Genomic DNA, 17110 nt, shown 5'->3' with positions numbered 1-17110 from the left:
GCCACCTGGGACTCGCCGATTTCAACACGTCTTTCAATGTAATTGACAAAATACTGTATGTCGTTTGTCATTGTCTTTCAAAACAACCCATACAAGTCTTTTCTCATCAGGTGCCTATTTTGTCCGGATGATATCGTTTGCCAGGGCGTAACAAATGCTGTTAGACAACACTGTCACAAAAATAATCTTTCTGATCTGCCAACTCCACATTTGCAGTTTGTTTAGACAGAAGCTATTTCACTGATGTTAGAGGAAGATGGTGGTCATAGTTAAAAGAAACATGGACTGTTGGTGACAGATGGGATGCAAATAAATAGTGTCAAACTCACACGCTTTATCAGTCAAACCACACTAACATCGTCCCTAAGAGATTTTGTGGTCCATGATGACATCACATTACTTCCACCTTTTCAGTGTTTTCAGTGTTTGAACAACTGACTCATGCTATATTCACGTTCTAGTATTTATTGTACAATGGGCAGGGAAGATACTCACTTTTGATTGGTTGGCATTGGTTGGCAACCCATTTGTCATTTATCGGAACACTACAATCATACTTCCAGCCAATATTTTAATTAGTGTTGTAAATCAGTGCCCAGGTCATACTAAGGCTTAAATGTGTAACTTTGTTTAGTTTAAAAATCCTGATTTTAAATCATCTACATGGTGAAATGTTTTTAAAAAGTCAGTTGGACTACACCATGCGGCTAGGAGCATTTGCTAAAATGTAGCTGACATCAGAAGCACTCCGCCATCATTAAAGGCAGCAATGTGAGGAAATGAACAGATTTCATTTCTACAATGCTTCGCACTATGTTACTAGTTAAAGGAATAGTCTGACATTTTGGGAAATACGCTCATTTGCTTTCTTGCCAAGACTTAGATGAGAAAATTGGCTCTTATATCTGTCTGATCAATATGAGGCTACAGCCAGCCGCGAGTTAGCTTAGCTTAGCACAAAGAGTGGAAACAGGGGGAAACCCTTTAAAGCTCAGTAATTAATTAATTAATCTGTACAAAAACTGAAGTGGAAAAATGACATGTTCTGTCCCAGTTTTCCCAATATGTTGAAATACTCTTTTAACCCACAAGTGACTAAACTTAACCACGAGTTAAACTGACGAAACACATAAAAAAACACTTTTCATATAAGGGCTATGTTTTAGCACATGTATAATAATGCTCTAGGTATCACAGTATTGAAAATGATGAGCTCAGTGGGGGAAATACCCTGCTCTGCTTCACATCGTAGCATATGTGTAAAAGAATAGTCAGGCGCTCAAATGAACACTGATATAGGTTTTTCTTGCCATAATCGTTCCTCCTGTTCATTATGAGAATCCCTTCATAATGCACTTGCAATATAAGTGATGGGGGCCGAAATCCACAAGCTTCCTTCTGTGCAAAAACGTATTTAAAACTGTATCTATCCATTAGGGAAAGATAATGGTTACGGTTCATAAAAAGGTGGATGTTAATCATAGATCTGTGACAGGACGCAACCTTCAGTGTCTGGCATGAAAGTTGGATATAATCATCTACAACCCCGACCTCCACACCTTTCATTTCCGACATTAAGGGCATACTACTTCCTGCACTGGAACTGAACACTGGCAAAAATTGGAAGTAATTCCTCGGATACTTGCATTCTTCAGCTCCACCTCATCTATTACTTTATTATATATGGATACCTTGTTGTGTATTATTTCTTACTTTTTTATCATAAACCCCATTCCCACAATGTTATTAATAGGACTATTTCACATTGAAATGGAGAAAAGCACTTGTTCCTCTCTGGTTACATTAAGTATTCAGTTCCAATATTCCCATCCGGCACCAGTGTCCTTTTGGCTCCCTGCACTAACATCATTCCTTCTTCTCCAATATCAGCTTTTCCCCTAAAAGGCTTTTGGTTTTGGGCCACCTGTCAACTGTCAATTAATTAAAGCTCTCTGAAGAAATGATGGACTGAGAGCATTAGGCAGTGTCCCAGCACTAATAATACAGGGTATGGCAATGTGTTTCACCGCATGGATTCCACACAATACCAAACACATACACATGTGCCTCCTTTTCCCTGTGCACACACACAAACTTGCTCCTCCATACAAACACATGAGGTGCATGCAGCATTAGCTCCCCCTCCCCTGAACCATCCCACCCGTTGTTTTAATCAGTCAATTCCTATATTTCTATTTCCTCCCCATTAATCACTCTGCTCCCAGTCCTCCAGGCTCTCATGGAGTGAATTACACACTGGAGCGCCGTGCCAATTCAAGTAAGTGAATTTCCCCCAACAGGGAAATATAACTGTCAACACAGAGCAGCTCCCTCCGACCAGCAATCCTCTCTCTCTCTTTCTCTCTCTCTCTTTCTCTCCTGTTCTCTCTCACCCTCTCTCTCTCTCTCTCTTTCTCTGGCTCTATCTCACTCTATCCTCCGTCTCCACCTCAGTCTGTCTTCTCTTATATCCAGTGTCCTGTGATTTGCCCGCTGACTCTGTGATCTGGTTTGGATGATGTGATGTTGCCTCAAACCTCTAATCCCTCTAATATGTATGGGGATGAGTGAACGGGGATATTAAAATAAGATATGTGTGCTGTGTGCTGTGTGTGTGTGTGTGTGTGTGTGTGTGTGTGTGTGTGTGTGTTTTGGCAGCATTGCTTGGGTGTGAGTGTCGGAGCATATGTGTTTGTGAGTGAGTGCGTGTGACTATGTAAATGTGTGTGTTTGTGTTTGCACGCTCTGTGTATGTGTTTGTGTATGTGTGTGTGTGTGTGTGTGTGTGTGTGTGTGTTTGTGTGTGGCCCCCTCCTCGTGGCAGCAGTGTGGTTTGGAGGAGACACGTCGAGTTTCCTGTCTTCAAAGACAACCCGTCATTATTACAGGCCAACCAGCCCGTTCAGTACAGGAAACCCCTTCCTCTTTCCTCTCTCTGTCCCTCCTTCAGTCCCTCGTCATTTTTCTCACACAGAGACGTGTTCTCCCTCTTTACATGCTAACATTCATTCATACGCTCTCCCTCTCTTCTGACTGTGGTCAAATCTGAGCCCCTTGTCGCTTTGTTAACCTCCTCAGCTTCTCTAAAACCACGGATGGTTCCATCTTTACAAACTCCTGTTATGCAGCCAAGCACACCATATGCAGGAATATTCAAGAATGAATTTGGAGGGGGGGTTGAATGTGTCCAACATGGTGTTAAAATCATCGTGTCTTGACTTCTAATTTTTCAGTCATTGTAAACTATAAAAATGATAATGATTTAGCTTCAGTAAGTTTAAAAAGTGAAAGGAAAATGTAAGGGGAAAGCAAGAGTTTAAGAGATTAAAGGGAGGCATTCCTGCAAACATATGGCAACACCCAGACAGAGGGACAAGTGCATACACACATTATGCACACACATAAACAAGAAACAACTTTCACAATGAATGCAGGGATCGATAAGCCAGAGTGAGTTGTATAAATCTTGTTTATATGGAGCAATCTCCTTTATTTGGTAAGCCTGTATTATACAGTTCCCCCCAGACTTATAGATTAACAGTGTAGAAACAGCTCTGGTTCTCCCAGCAGTGCTGCCACACTACAACACTGTGCACTGAGCCAAACTCGACTCATGGCCAGGATGTGGCTCAGTGCAGAGCCAAATGCTGTCTTTGAATTGGGTACATAAGAGCTAGAAAACCTCTGAAACCTGGGTGAAATGTCACCATCTAGTTTTCTCTTTTTCAACTTATTGCAACAATCTGATAATGTGTAAAGTTTCAAGGTTTTTTTTTTTAGAAGCCACATTTAAAAAATAGATATCTCGTCTTTAAACCTATCTCTTCAAACAGTGAATCATCCACAAGTATGTTTTGCTCTTTATTCAGTCCTCATGTTGGCATCTTTTTGTCAACTTATTGCTTACCTCCTAGGGGTCTCAGTGGGGCTCCATTGTGGCGTATGCGGGGCCCGGTGGGGCTCCCATTGAGCTCCAACCGGCCCTTCTTCCCCGGTGGTGGGAGGCCGCTCAGATCCGGGCTGCCTCCCCTCCGCTCGGGGCTATCCTGGGTGATGGGACTCTCCCCTCCTCGCTCCATCCTCCTCCAGGCCCCCAGAGGAGCTCCAGCCAGAGAAAAAGAGTCTGGAAAGAATGAAGGGGAATAAAGAGGAGACGGGAATACAAGTTGTCATTACGGGTGAAAAATTATTGAAAGAGGATGGTATGTTTCGCAGGAAGAAAATGGGAATTGATGGCTACTGCTGCTAGTGCACCAAATGTGTATTCATCTGTGTCTGAAAAGTGTCCCCCACAAACGCACTATTTACTCTTGCTTTATAAATATTTGCTAAAAACTACAGTGCCCAGCCATTTTAGGACATTACTTTGCCTATTTAAAAAAAATGAAACAATATATTTGTGACTCACTTTTAAAGATTTACAGTATATCTTCAGTAACACGACCTGCACATTTCTGTTTTTAGTCTTTTCATGAGCTTTCTATGTCAGTAAGAACAATATAGAATAATAACAGCCTTATTCTTTAAGTGACAAAAAGTGAACCAGAGGCATAGAGAGACAGTCCCTTATCAGCGTTTGCTGAGACTGTACATTATGTAGTGTCAGTATCGGATCATAAGCGCATACACATGTGTTGACACAACCCCCAACATTGACACACACTTACATGAGAGTGTGCAGCCTCGTGGGTTGGTGTCCCTTGATAAGGGAGCGTCAGCCAAACGTCTAATACAGGGTAATGCCATTAGAAACACTGCCAGGCCAGACAGGGGACATACGCCAAAGTATCAAAGAGCAGCCAGCTTGCTCAGGCCAAATGGACTGCTTTTATTTACATACGAGCCCCTGGACAATATCTGCCAGCATGTGTGACCCTCAATGAAGAGAGAGAGGGAGAGAGAGAGAGAGATAAGAAACTGCAGTGGAAAAAATGGCGCGAGAGAGAGAAGAGAGCAAGCATGGGAGGTTTTTCTATTAGAGTATGGAAATCAAGTTAGTGACCAGATTTGGAAGTGGAAAAACACAGAGGGTCTCTGTGCTGAGTGATATTGGCCAGCAATTCACCAGAACAAATGAGGGAGAATCCATGGTTATTGTTTGAGTGTGGCATATTCCACAGTGCTTGATTAGAAACTGCACCCCCGCCCCTCACTTTTTAATATTTCTGCAGCGTTTACTGCTCCAGCTGTTGTAACCCTGAACAAAAGACAATGTTCTCAAACTGTGGTGTCTCTCTGTTCTCCTCCTCCTCCCCCTCCTCCTCCTCCTCTTCCTTTCATTCTCGCCTTCTCTCTACCTTCTATACTGACTCTCATTCTTTCACAACAACACAGCTGAAAAACACCATTCACCACAAAAAGAAAAAAAAAAAAAACCCCAAAACTTCAATCTGAGAAGTATTAAGAGCTCGGGCAAAAAATCAAAATGAATAATAAATTAAAAACATTAGCTTTGGCGTGATTAAAAAGTGTGTGAGGCAAAGAGCAAAACTGCAAGTGGCAGAGTTTAATAAAAGTGGCTTAAAAAAAAGAGAAAACAAGTTCAAAGAGTTACACTGAGTGGAAAGCAATGAGTTTAAATGTGAGTACAGTGGTAGCTATAATTCACAATGTGAGGCTTGCTGAGAAAAAAGGGAGGCTTTGCAAATAAATCTAACCACTAGCAATGTTGTAGCTACAATAAAGATCACCTCAATATAATACAACATTGAGAGAAATTCACTGGCTGCTGTCAGCTGCAATTTACAGTCAGCGCTGCTCTTTAGTGTAACTCTACCTGCCCTGTTAGTGAGACTGCAAGAAGAGGTCAAATCTGAGACTATTTCATTTTGAATTTTTCACCTCCTGTTCAAAAATAATCCTCCGGAGAATCTGTCTTTATCACCTTCAGGTCCTAACCTGTCGTAGCTGCCCCGCTACTGACGATCCCTATCAAGACCTGGCCCTGCCGACATCTCACCATCTAACCTGGGACACACACACACACACACACATACACACACACACACACAAACATGCACGCACAATAACAGAAACACACAGTTTCCCAGCATCATCTAATCTCCCAACACATCCTGCTTCAATTACGTTTCATTTGGTATTTGACCTAAGAGATAAAAAAAGATTATCACGCTGTGCATTTTTTGTCAACCCTCACTCACTCACTCAGTGCCATCCCAGAGATAAGATGTCCCACCTCAACAATGGAAAATATTACCAGGTCAGATGACTACCAGGGAACATAAAATCAGATGAAACTTTTTTTTTTTTAATTGTGCAAAGTGGGAATGTATTTCAGTTTCAACTTTTAAAAAGTTTTAGGAACTGTAGAAAAATTATTAGTGGGGAAAATGGGGTCAGAGAAGAGGAGGTGGGGTGTTGTAATTCTTATTTTGGCTAAATATAGTTGGGTAAACCTTTTTTTTTAGGAGAGCAGGGGTCAGAGAGAGTCATTTATTTCTTTTCTTCTCGTCCATTTTTTTTATTTCAGCCTTTCTTTGTAGTTAATAGTTACATAAATAGTTTAATCAAAAAGATAACTTTCATGTGCGCCATGGTTCATAATTCATAATTTGCCATATGTAGAAGACAACAGTTCTGTCTCTGTATCAGGTTTTTATTACTGTGTACATTAGGCGTTTTAAAGATATCGAGTTGGTTGTACCAGTTTGGCAGTGTTATATTATTTTGACATGTTATGGGGAGGGTGTTGCAGTTTTTGGAAGGACCAAGCTTTTTTTCTTACAAAGTGAAGCAAGGTTCAGACGCCCTCACTACCCCAATCATTTTCATACAGTCCCTTATTGTGCCGGTGCTTTAATCTCTATTATTCAGTTTGTGCTAAAAGACGCGTTATTGGTTTAAGGATCAAAAAATAAAATATAACTTACGACTGACATGAAAGTTTTTAGTAGTTCTTACAACAGGCGTCTGATTTCAGCAGTTTAGAAGTGTGCATAATATATTGAGGGTAAGTATGCAACTGATGAAATATTAAGATGTGACTGTGACAATGTGTAGAAGCAGCCTGTAGAGAGTCCTCAGATTTGTATGATCACTGTCTATATACAAATAGAGAGGAATAATTGATTCATTTACCGAGACACACTTTCTTTCTTGCATCCTTGCTTTCTTTTATTCAGCTTTTTAAATAATCTTTCTTTCATTTTAAACACCTTAAAACAACACTGGCACACATGTAAATAATGACCTGGGTGTGGACTTACATCAATATAAACACATCCGCGGTCACAGACTGACAAAATGCAAATGTATTTTATGCAGTTATTATGGATGTGTTGAGCAACAACCTTTTGTTCTAAAGATCATCTTTAGTCAAATGTGGGCACGACTTGATAACTGTATGACTACATACAGTACATCACATGTTAATGACTGCCACTAAAATCCTGGATTTAACAACATGGATATCAGGCTTCAAACACTACGACTGTTATCGACCATATACTTAATCCATCTGCATTGCATTGTTGAATAAGGCGTGTGATACTTAAAGCAGTTAATAAAGTGATAAGAGGAGCTGTTGCATGTCTGCTATGGAGACGGGTAACAAATGTAATGTCTTATTTGATAAGGAAAGGTTCATGACACATTTCCCAGTTTATTGCTTTTCTGAGCAACTGTCATGCCCCTCAGAGAAACAGTGCAATAAATTATTAAGGATTTTCTTCTAAATGCGCAGTTGATTAAATTATCAATACAGGTTAAAAAGCTTCTATATTCTAATAATAAAAATGTAATAACAACTTTAAATATTTCTGCTATCAGACATAAAGAAAAAAACCCCACTCTGCTCTGTTTGTCCCGCATTATGTTTGATACTGGGACGTCCTCATGTTTTGATGATAAGCCACTATCAAATTCCACATTATTACATGTTCTAGACATAACAAATACATACTGAGGGCCAAAGACAAGATTGCAGAGCAAAAATGCAGACACACCCTAAGAAATAGAAGAGTAGGACACAACAACAAACACACCTATAAACAATATGTCCAGCTCAAAGACGTAAACACACACAAACAGAGGCTAACATGTAATTCAAAGCCAGTCTAAACTCTACAAATCAGACGGCTGACAAACACTGATTGGTAGTCCCATCCATTTGAAAGACATATGGTATAATGAAGAAAAGAAGTGTAAAGTGGGAGCCACAGCAGAGGAACTTACAACAGTCTGTGAAAACTGCTCTGCACTTTTTTAATTCCTTCTGTCACTATTTAATTTGAGTTTCTTTCCGTCTCTACCACTCTCCCTCTGTGCCATTATTCTTTATCCCACATGATTAATGTCTGAAAAAACACTTAAAGTTGCATCCAGCTGTTTTAATGCGAGGCCTCTGTTGAAGCGAGATGCAAACAAAATGTGCAACTTTAGAGGTAACAACAGGTAGAATAAAGGTGATGTAACAGTCTATTTTCAAAACGCACTGAAGAAGAATATTTTTATGTCACCTCCTGCCTCCCAAATCCACTCCCCGACAGCTTCACACACCCACACACACTACTTCATTGTAATCCTAGTGTGATAAGTTGTAGGTGTACAGGAAACAGAGTAACACAGTAAACACTCAGAAACTCACACACACGCACACACTTATGCTCCGAGATTTGAAACACAAGAAAAAAAGAAAAACACGGATAATTGTGGGTGAAAAGTTAACGCAATCAGCCAGACAGCAGGATAAGATGTTAAATCTGCACATGTATGAAACCAATGGATCTGAAAATGTTAGTAAGAAATACAACTAACCTCTGAACGCCGCAGAATTGAAGAGAGATGACGCTTAAAGAGGAGAAGCCAAACTTACATTGAGTCTTTCCTTCTCTAACTGCCTGTCTGGTATCTCTTTCACCGTTATGATACGTGTCTGCTAATGAGAGGTTATGCCTTTAGCATGCAAACCAGACAGAGAGAGAGAGAGAGAGAGAGAGACCTGTGAGGGCATTATTAGCACTGATAGCAGTGGAGCATGGGAGAGGCTTCACCTATAGGAAAATATCCAGAGATACGACTGTTCTTGCACTTTTATAGCAGGGTTATCAAGCTATTGGTTAATGCTTGGCTCTGCAACACAGATAAAAGAAGGCGAAAGGAGGGGAAGTGATATTAAAAACCCTGCTGTCAGATGCACTGAATGTACACATAGAGTATATGTATGCACAGGGAGGGACAGACATGCTGATAAAGTGTAGCTGGGGTTTGCTTAAAACGCTTCCCTGCAAGTCTACCGCACACACTTCCATCACAATCAACGTGCAACAAAATGTGCAAAAAAAAAACCCCACTAAAGAGGACGTGCAAAAAACTTATGATTGTCAGAATCTGTTTTTTAAAGTCTGAAAACAAAATGTCGAACATCATGAAACTTTATTTGGCTGTTTATGAGAAATGATCGCTGTTAGGGAAGATTACATTATTGTGGAATTTGCCGTTTATGGCCATCAGATGTGTTACTGGGATAGTGTTGTGATGTGGGGAGAGTTGGTGTGAGGGGAAGAGAGACCTTTGTGGCAAACGCACACTCAGACACAACTTTCTTTTGTAGCTCTGGAGAGGGTCCACAGGCTGAGACACACACACACACACACACACACACACACACAAACACACACTGAGGAAAATAACCGGGGTGAGGGGGCGAGACGAAGGCCTTCTGGCAAACATGTTTGGCTCTCTCGTAAACATCTCATTTGATAATACGGGTTAACAGTGAGCATTTATAGCCTCGCCCTTCCAGCTAGAAGATGCACATGCGCGCTTGAACACACTCATCCGTACACACACATACACACAGAGTCACACACAGACAGACACTAAGCCACACAAACCACAACCAGCACGCTACACAGACTCTCTGCTTTAACACTTCCAGGGACCACACACTGATTCTGAATGCAGTCGCACACAGAGGGGACGAGTAAGAGTACGAGGAGCAAACACACATGCATGCGCAGCTCAAAATAATAGTGTTACAGTAGTACAGTGATGCAACCTTTCTGACACTTGTGACAGGGCGGTGTCAACTCAAACTGCCTTACATCATTAGGTGATTTGGTTATTTTGTTGAACCCTATACTGTCCATGCAAACATTGCACAGAGCAGCCTCTAAGACATTTAGAAAGCTGGTGCTGCTTAAAGAAAATGGCCACAACATCCCATCAACTTACACACACTTCCACTCATGCACACACAGATTGCCAAACCCATCCACCACAGCTCACACCAGTCTCACCAGAGTGGGAATAACTGTGGGGGGAGAAGAACAAGCCGGAAAAACAGAGAGGGCAAGTCTCAGCGTCCACTACATTAGGGCTTTAAAGAACATGAATTTATCATCAACAACCATCGTGAGCCGCAGGGCGTCAGATGAAATATGCACAAGACTAGAATCAGGGATATTATAGTGATCTGTGCGGGACAGTGTACACAGACAGCAGCAATGACACCCAGGCACAGCTGGAATGGGGAGCATCATTAGTGAAGCTCCTATCTGCCCACAGAGCTTCACTATCTAATCTACAGTTTAATAGCGCAGACACACCCTTATTACGTGTGAACTGATAGCTGTAGTTCACACAGAAAGACAGCGAGAACTGGGAGTTCCTGAAATACTGAAATGGAGGAGTTGTGGTTTGATTTTTAATATCTTAATCTTAATTAATTGTGGCTGAAATCAGACTTTAAAGTGACACCGACCTTTAAAAAAAAGTTAGAATAAATGAGAAATTAACTAGTAGTGAAATAAAAGATCATTTCAGCTACTGAAAAATGACAAAGTCAAGCTAAAAATGGTTAAAGGGGGGTCTTCATAATGTGCATGAAATTGCAGACCACCAACTAACGCATCACCATCAGTGTCTGTAATCTTCTCCTCACACACTTGGCGGCAGAATGAAAAAAAAAAGCCTCACACATTTTAAGGCTGTGCAGCTCTGTGAAAGCCAAAAGAAAAATAAGCAGTTCCAACTATTTTGATACGCAAACTCTTTACACATTAACCCCTCATTCACGTCAACTTCTTTTTTTTTTTTTTCAACATCTGAGCAAACTTTAAGCAGACAGGCCAGAAACCTGGAGCGGGTGCAGATGGTCTCCCATCACAGCAACTGAAACGAATTCATTTTTCCTCGCGGTTGGCCCAAAAAAATGTTTTTATATGTGTGTGTGTGTGTGTGTGTGTGTGTGTGTGTGTGTGTGTGTGTGTGTGTGTGTGTGTGTGTGTGTGTGTGTGTGTGTGTTTGGGAGTGGGGGGGTGTATGATGGGCGCCTTGTGGGAAACCGAGAATGGTTGACACTGACGCGTCACGGTGCTGTCATTACTTTTTGACGTATTATTTTAATTATACCAGTATCATTACAATTACCGAAGTGCGTTCAATCGTTACTTTTATGATTTAAATATGAATCTGAGGCCAGATTATCTAAATTCTCCATCCATAAATTACAGAAAAAAAGTGTCATCTCTGTGAACGGAAGCTGGAATCTCACATGTGTGTAAATTTTTTGAGAAAAACACTGTAAACATGAACGCTGTTTGGATTCCTGGTGGTTTGGAAAAGAGGAGCGCACTGAGTCAGCCTGCTGTTTTTTTAAAGGTCAGAGAGGACGAAAGACTTCGGTTTGGGGCTGAAAGTGGCTGCTGTCGGTGCAACGAGGCTCTGCTTTCATGCAGAAAGCATCAAAAAAAGGAGTAAGTGTCACATTTAAAAATGAGAAGTGAATTAAATTTAAGGCGATCTAAGTTTTTCTGACGCCTTGTGCGCACCAGAGTTTGACCTGTGTGTGTTTAAAACTTTTATTCAAAACTGAGTATTAATTCAAAATTAACTTGAGGGTTGCAGGCAAACAAAAAAAAAGAAGCTTTTCTGTTTAGTGCAGGACAAAATATTGCTCTTGACATGACGGTCTGCAGGAGGACTGTTTCTCATTTGTAGCCAAACGCATTTGGCTTCGGTTTCTTGTGCGCAGAGCAGACTGGAGGCCTTTTTGTCCCAAACTTCCTCACAGTCCCCCAGATTTGTCATCTCAGTCCTCTTCACATTTGTGAATTAACTGAACATTTTCATCCATTCTGAGAACGGCTTTGCTTCAGTGCTGCTGTTAACTTTGTGTTTACTGTCCCATGTGTTGCAGAGGTTAAAAGGCCCTCGAAGCTGCAACACTTCTCTGTTCTCTAAAGATGTTTTATTCATCATCTGTTCCGTTTACTGGTGAAGATGCAGTTTAAAAAGCTATTATTTAAACTCTGCTGGTGTTAATTAGTAACATAAGTAACACATCTGAACGTAATTGGTCATTAATTATTTCTAAAAAAAAAAAAAAAAAAGTTACAAAGCGGACAGAATTATTGTTGAAGTGATATCGTGACGCGTTTTACGACGTTTTCTTGTTTTCTGAAAATAATATTTACTCTGAACTTATTCGTGTTTTATTCTACACACACACACACACACACACACACACACACACACACACACACACACACACACACACACACACGCATCCACTACCACCAACACTACAAACACACACACACACAGGCTACACACACTGCAGTGATGAAGTTTTGGTGTAAATTATTCTGAACGTGTGTGCGGTAAATCCTATAAGGCCATAAAACACTGCACTATTTTAAGCTGCAACGTATTTGCCAACTTGCTCGAAAAAAAAAAAAATGGAGCAAAACATAATTTCACTCACAACCATTTGTAGACTGGTTGAGATTTTAAATAACTTATGTGCGATTTCAATGACGGATCCACACATTGTGCAATATTTAAAATACTCCAATTATTAAAAATACTAGTATTAACCTAATGGAAATATATTTTACTCCAAGACACAGTACAGTGCCAAGAAACTGAATTTCATCATGCAGGAATAAAATAAGAACCTAAATATGAGAAATAATAACTTTCACAAAATTAATTGCATGCATTATTACTGAAAAATAAGATGCATGCTAATTTAATATTATTATTATTAATAATAATAATAGTAATACTACTACTACTAATAATAATTAGAGTGGTAGTAATATGTGCGTGTGTTACATATTATAATTAGACTACTGATCTGCAGCCACATTAATAATAATAATTTATCCTTAATTCAATCAAATATATTGACCGAAGATACAATAAGTTTGACTCAAATTCAAAGTTTGCTATTAGTTGGATACTGGGTCAATATCACTAATACTGGATCAATGTATTATTTAGGCCTATATTTCTTTGATCACGTATCATTTATATTCACTTTATGTTGATTTACAGCCGGTTAAAATCATTTCATGCGGGCAGATGGTCATGCAGCCTCCAGTGTGTGTGTCTGTAAACTACTCACTGTTTACGGCGTGTCTGTAGCGCTGCTGGCCGCTGAGGAGGCTCTGTCCATTGATCAGGAGTATTGAATCCAGGGCTGGGCTGTGGTTCGACTCCCGGATACACGGATCACGCTGGTACTGAATCTGGACTCGGGAACCGGACCGGAGATCCACAAAGGATTAAAAAAAAAGTTTGTTAGTGGCGGTGGACGTAGGGAGGGAGGGAGGGGGAGGGAGGGTGCTGCGACGATAGCGCGTAAAGCAGCGGACTGCACTGAGTGGAGAGGTGGACGGAGGATGCGCGTCTGTGGGGAAGTGCTGGCAGGCGAGAGAGAGAGAGAGAGAGAGAGAGAGAGAAAGAGGGAGAGAGAGAGAGAGAGAGAGAGAGAGAGAGAGAGACTTTGTCAACAGCAGCACTTGTCCTGGAGCTGTGGATCCTTTTCTCGGAGCGGAGTGCAAACACAAACTTGATATTTCAGATGCGGTCTGGACTTTTTTTTTTCGTCCTCCCTTTACGTTTTTGTCTGCATTTTTTTTTTTAGCTCAAAACACGTCTGTGTGGCGTAAGTCTGCCCTCCTCTGAACTCATGGCTTCATCATCGGGAGAGAGAAAAGCGCAAAAATAACGCCACACCACCGGAAAAACGCTCGTGCGTAAACAAAACAGACAACCCGGGAGAAAAAAAAAACACAAGACCGAAACCTGACCGAAAAGCAAACACCGGCGTCTGAGTTACAGTAATAGCGGCATTTATCGGCGCAAAGGACCGCTTTCTAATCAGAGTGTGTCACTTTCAATCTTTCCTGTGCCAACGGGCGCACTGACTGATAGAGGGAGGAGAGAAGGGAGGAGAGACAAAGAGAGAGGGAAGGGAGGGAGGAGAGGGGGCGTCAAAATACTAATCTGACCCATGAAAGCATTTCGTGGGCCGGATCTCGCTTATAGGACACATAAAATGACACAGAAGTGTCCAACAAAACTTTTTTTTTTTCGTGTTTGGGCATTTTGGGCGATCCTTGACACATCCAGATCAGGAGTGCTGCACCCACGCAGTATTTCAGGGCCCGTGGGATCCGGGATTAAATGAAATCATTAAAATGTTTTTTTTTTTTTTTAGGTTTAAACATAAACAGTTTTGTTTAATGATGTCTGATTAAAATATTCCTCTCGGGGCCATAATGTGTAACTATCAGAGAGACCTTGACATGGGAAAGAAAAAGAGATAAAGAGCTCCTTTGTTACGTTTCTGTGATTACTGTGTTTCTGCTTCACGCAGCAGTAACTTATCGCGCTGCTATCAGCGCCGCAGCTTCCCTTAATAGTTCCACATATGTCAGTATCATCCTGCAGCTAATCCGCCCGAGCTGAAGTCCACATTATAATCAGTAGCCTAATAATAAGTCAAGGATGAGCTGTCTCTCTCTCACTGTCGTATTAGATGCCCTGCAGGGTCAATGCAACAGCACAGCTCACTGTTGTTAATGATAAACCTGACTTGACCTACGCTGTGTCTAATAGATAAGGAAGCCGCTGAGGGTCAAATGACGCTAAAGACCGATATATGAGCTGTTTTCTGGAGGCAAAATAACCTTTGTATTGAAAATAATAGTTTTATAAAGACATGCAAGAAGTGTTATAGCGTGTGTGGTGTTTCTGAACTGTGGAAAACATGAAGGTGGGAATGAGATCATTTCATTGTCATTTTTGATAAGTGGTTGCTTGTTTAAACCACTGGAAAAAAAGATTAATTGCACTGAAGGTCAGTGGACATAAATATTAACTTATTATAATAGAGTGATCAAAAATGTTATTATTGGCTTAATAAAAATGTTGCAGTATATTAATACATGATTAATTATTCCACGTTGATCAATATATTTAAATACTTTGATGCAACTTAATTCATGTTTCTAGTTCCCCTCTTGTCTCAGCTGCATTAACCTGGCTCAGATTTGCATGCACCACTGTGTCTACAGCCTTACGGTAAAGTGCAACAAGGGTGTCTTTCATGCACATTTTAACAAGAGCATGCGCAACTGAAGCGGGCAAAATAAATGAAGCCACAGGTTTGCAACATCTGCATCACCGTGGCTGCGCGTAAAATGCGCCCAAGCAAGTTGGCTTCATGGAACATTGTGTTGGTGTGAGCGGAACCGCAGCGGGTACCCATGAGAAGGGGGGGGCTGGTGGATTACTGCTCACTTCTGGCCTCTGGGTGCTCAAAACGTGGATTGGGAACTAGCAGGGTCCACTAAGCGCGCGAGAGCGTGTGTGCATCTGTGCGTCCACAGCCGAGCGCGTGGCTTTCCTGGAAAGAGGGTCGAGCACAGAAGAGCTGCAATTCCAGGATGCATGAGCCTGTTTATTTTTAGTTTTGTGCTCCTGGTCAATAACAGGTAGAATTTTGCATATTTCCTGAAAATGAATGCAAATAAATAATCATAAAGCAGCTTTTACAGAATCTATATGAGCCGAATAAGCTCATCACGTCAGGAAGCTGTTTATTCTTGATCAAAACCTGCTTCGGAGGGAGACACACTGAGCCTGAGCTTGTCAAGATTTATGAAGGCTGTCTCTTTACCACTTCACATTTATAGTCAGATTTAAGTCATTAGACTCGCACAGTACACGAGGAGCTTCAGTTGACCACACTGTGCCAAGAATCTTAAAAACAGTCACCACCAGACTCCTCATCTCTTACTCACCTTTTTAATGAAGCTTTGCTGTGCACTAAGACACCTGGCAGCTCTGCTGCTCCCTGAGATGCAAAGTAAGAATTAAAAACAGACCGTGGCTGACAGCCAGTCCGCTTCTGGCTGCTCATTCGTCAATATTATTAAATATGATGATGATGATGATGATGATGATGATGCGACACGCGCTGGAGAGACTGTGGGCAGGAGTCGGGTAGAGATGTCTGCTTTAGAGGCCTAATGGCAATAATATGGCAAAGAGAGAGAGAGAGTGTGTGTGTGTGTGCATGAGAGAGCTTTTCTATTTTTTTTTCCTTTTTAAAGAAACTTTAGTCTAAATGTCTGATAAAATGACCATTTACCATTTTTATCTTGCAGATTGGTTTAAGTCGCTGTTGAATTCTTGCAGTTATTTTAATTTAATCGTAAAAGGGTCATTAAAGGTTGAAAATAAGCGCGTTAAAATCCATTTAAAGTTTTATTTCTCACCAGAAGAGCTGTTAAACCCAGAGTGTCTGCGGTTGTTGGATCAGGCGATATTAAACTCCAAAGTTTTCCCTTTTTTTTCGAGAGGAGGAGCAGAGTCTTTGATTGACAATGAACATTCTCCTGTGTTACATCTGTAGCTAAATTGATTAATTATTGATATTTACTTCAAATTAAATGTTGGACTGTAGGCAACTTCATAAACTTCTTGTCACTTCCGGTGGTTTAGTGTTGTAGTTGCTTTTGTCAACTTTTACACGGCACGAGGACCATCATGTAATTATTTTAAAATTAATTTATACTGAATCCTGCGTATTCAACGAAAAGTTGTTTTTGAGTAAATATTTAATCATTGCAGTCATAATGCACACAAATTAACCACTAGACTATAAATTAAAAAAATCTGAACCAATAGTGTCATTTTCTTTCTCTACCGCTTTATTAAATTGCCATTTTTTCAGAGAGTATATTTCCCTCAAATCAGAAGAAAAAAAAGGAATATTTAATTTTTGACAAGTTAAATTTTGTCTTTTTGAAAGGAAAAAAAGAAACGTCATGAACATCATGCTTTGTATTTA

At 40.7% G+C, this 17110-nt stretch overlaps 1 protein-coding gene across 1 annotated transcript in view; it reads right to left on the bottom strand.

The window, feature by feature from the left end:
- satb2 (SATB homeobox 2) overlaps positions 1 to 13450 on the bottom strand; it is a 46167-nt gene extending 32717 nt beyond the window's left edge. The window contains exons 1-2 of the mRNA XM_042427227.1: positions 13373 to 13450; positions 3908 to 4123 (exon numbers count right to left, since the gene is read on the bottom strand). Coding sequence (XP_042283161.1) covers positions 3908 to 4079 — 172 coding nt within the window. The 5' untranslated portion in view covers positions 4080 to 4123; positions 13373 to 13450. The remainder of the gene's footprint in view (positions 1 to 3907; positions 4124 to 13372) is intronic.
- Positions 13451 to 17110: the final 3660 nt, after the last annotated feature.

This window comes from Thunnus maccoyii, chromosome 11, assembly GCF_910596095.1.
Source record: "Thunnus maccoyii chromosome 11, fThuMac1.1, whole genome shotgun sequence".
Lineage (NCBI taxonomy): Eukaryota > Metazoa > Chordata > Actinopteri > Scombriformes > Scombridae > Thunnus > Thunnus maccoyii.
The sequence above is the reverse complement of the archived record's forward strand: the minus strand, read 5'-3'. Positions and strand labels throughout refer to the sequence as shown.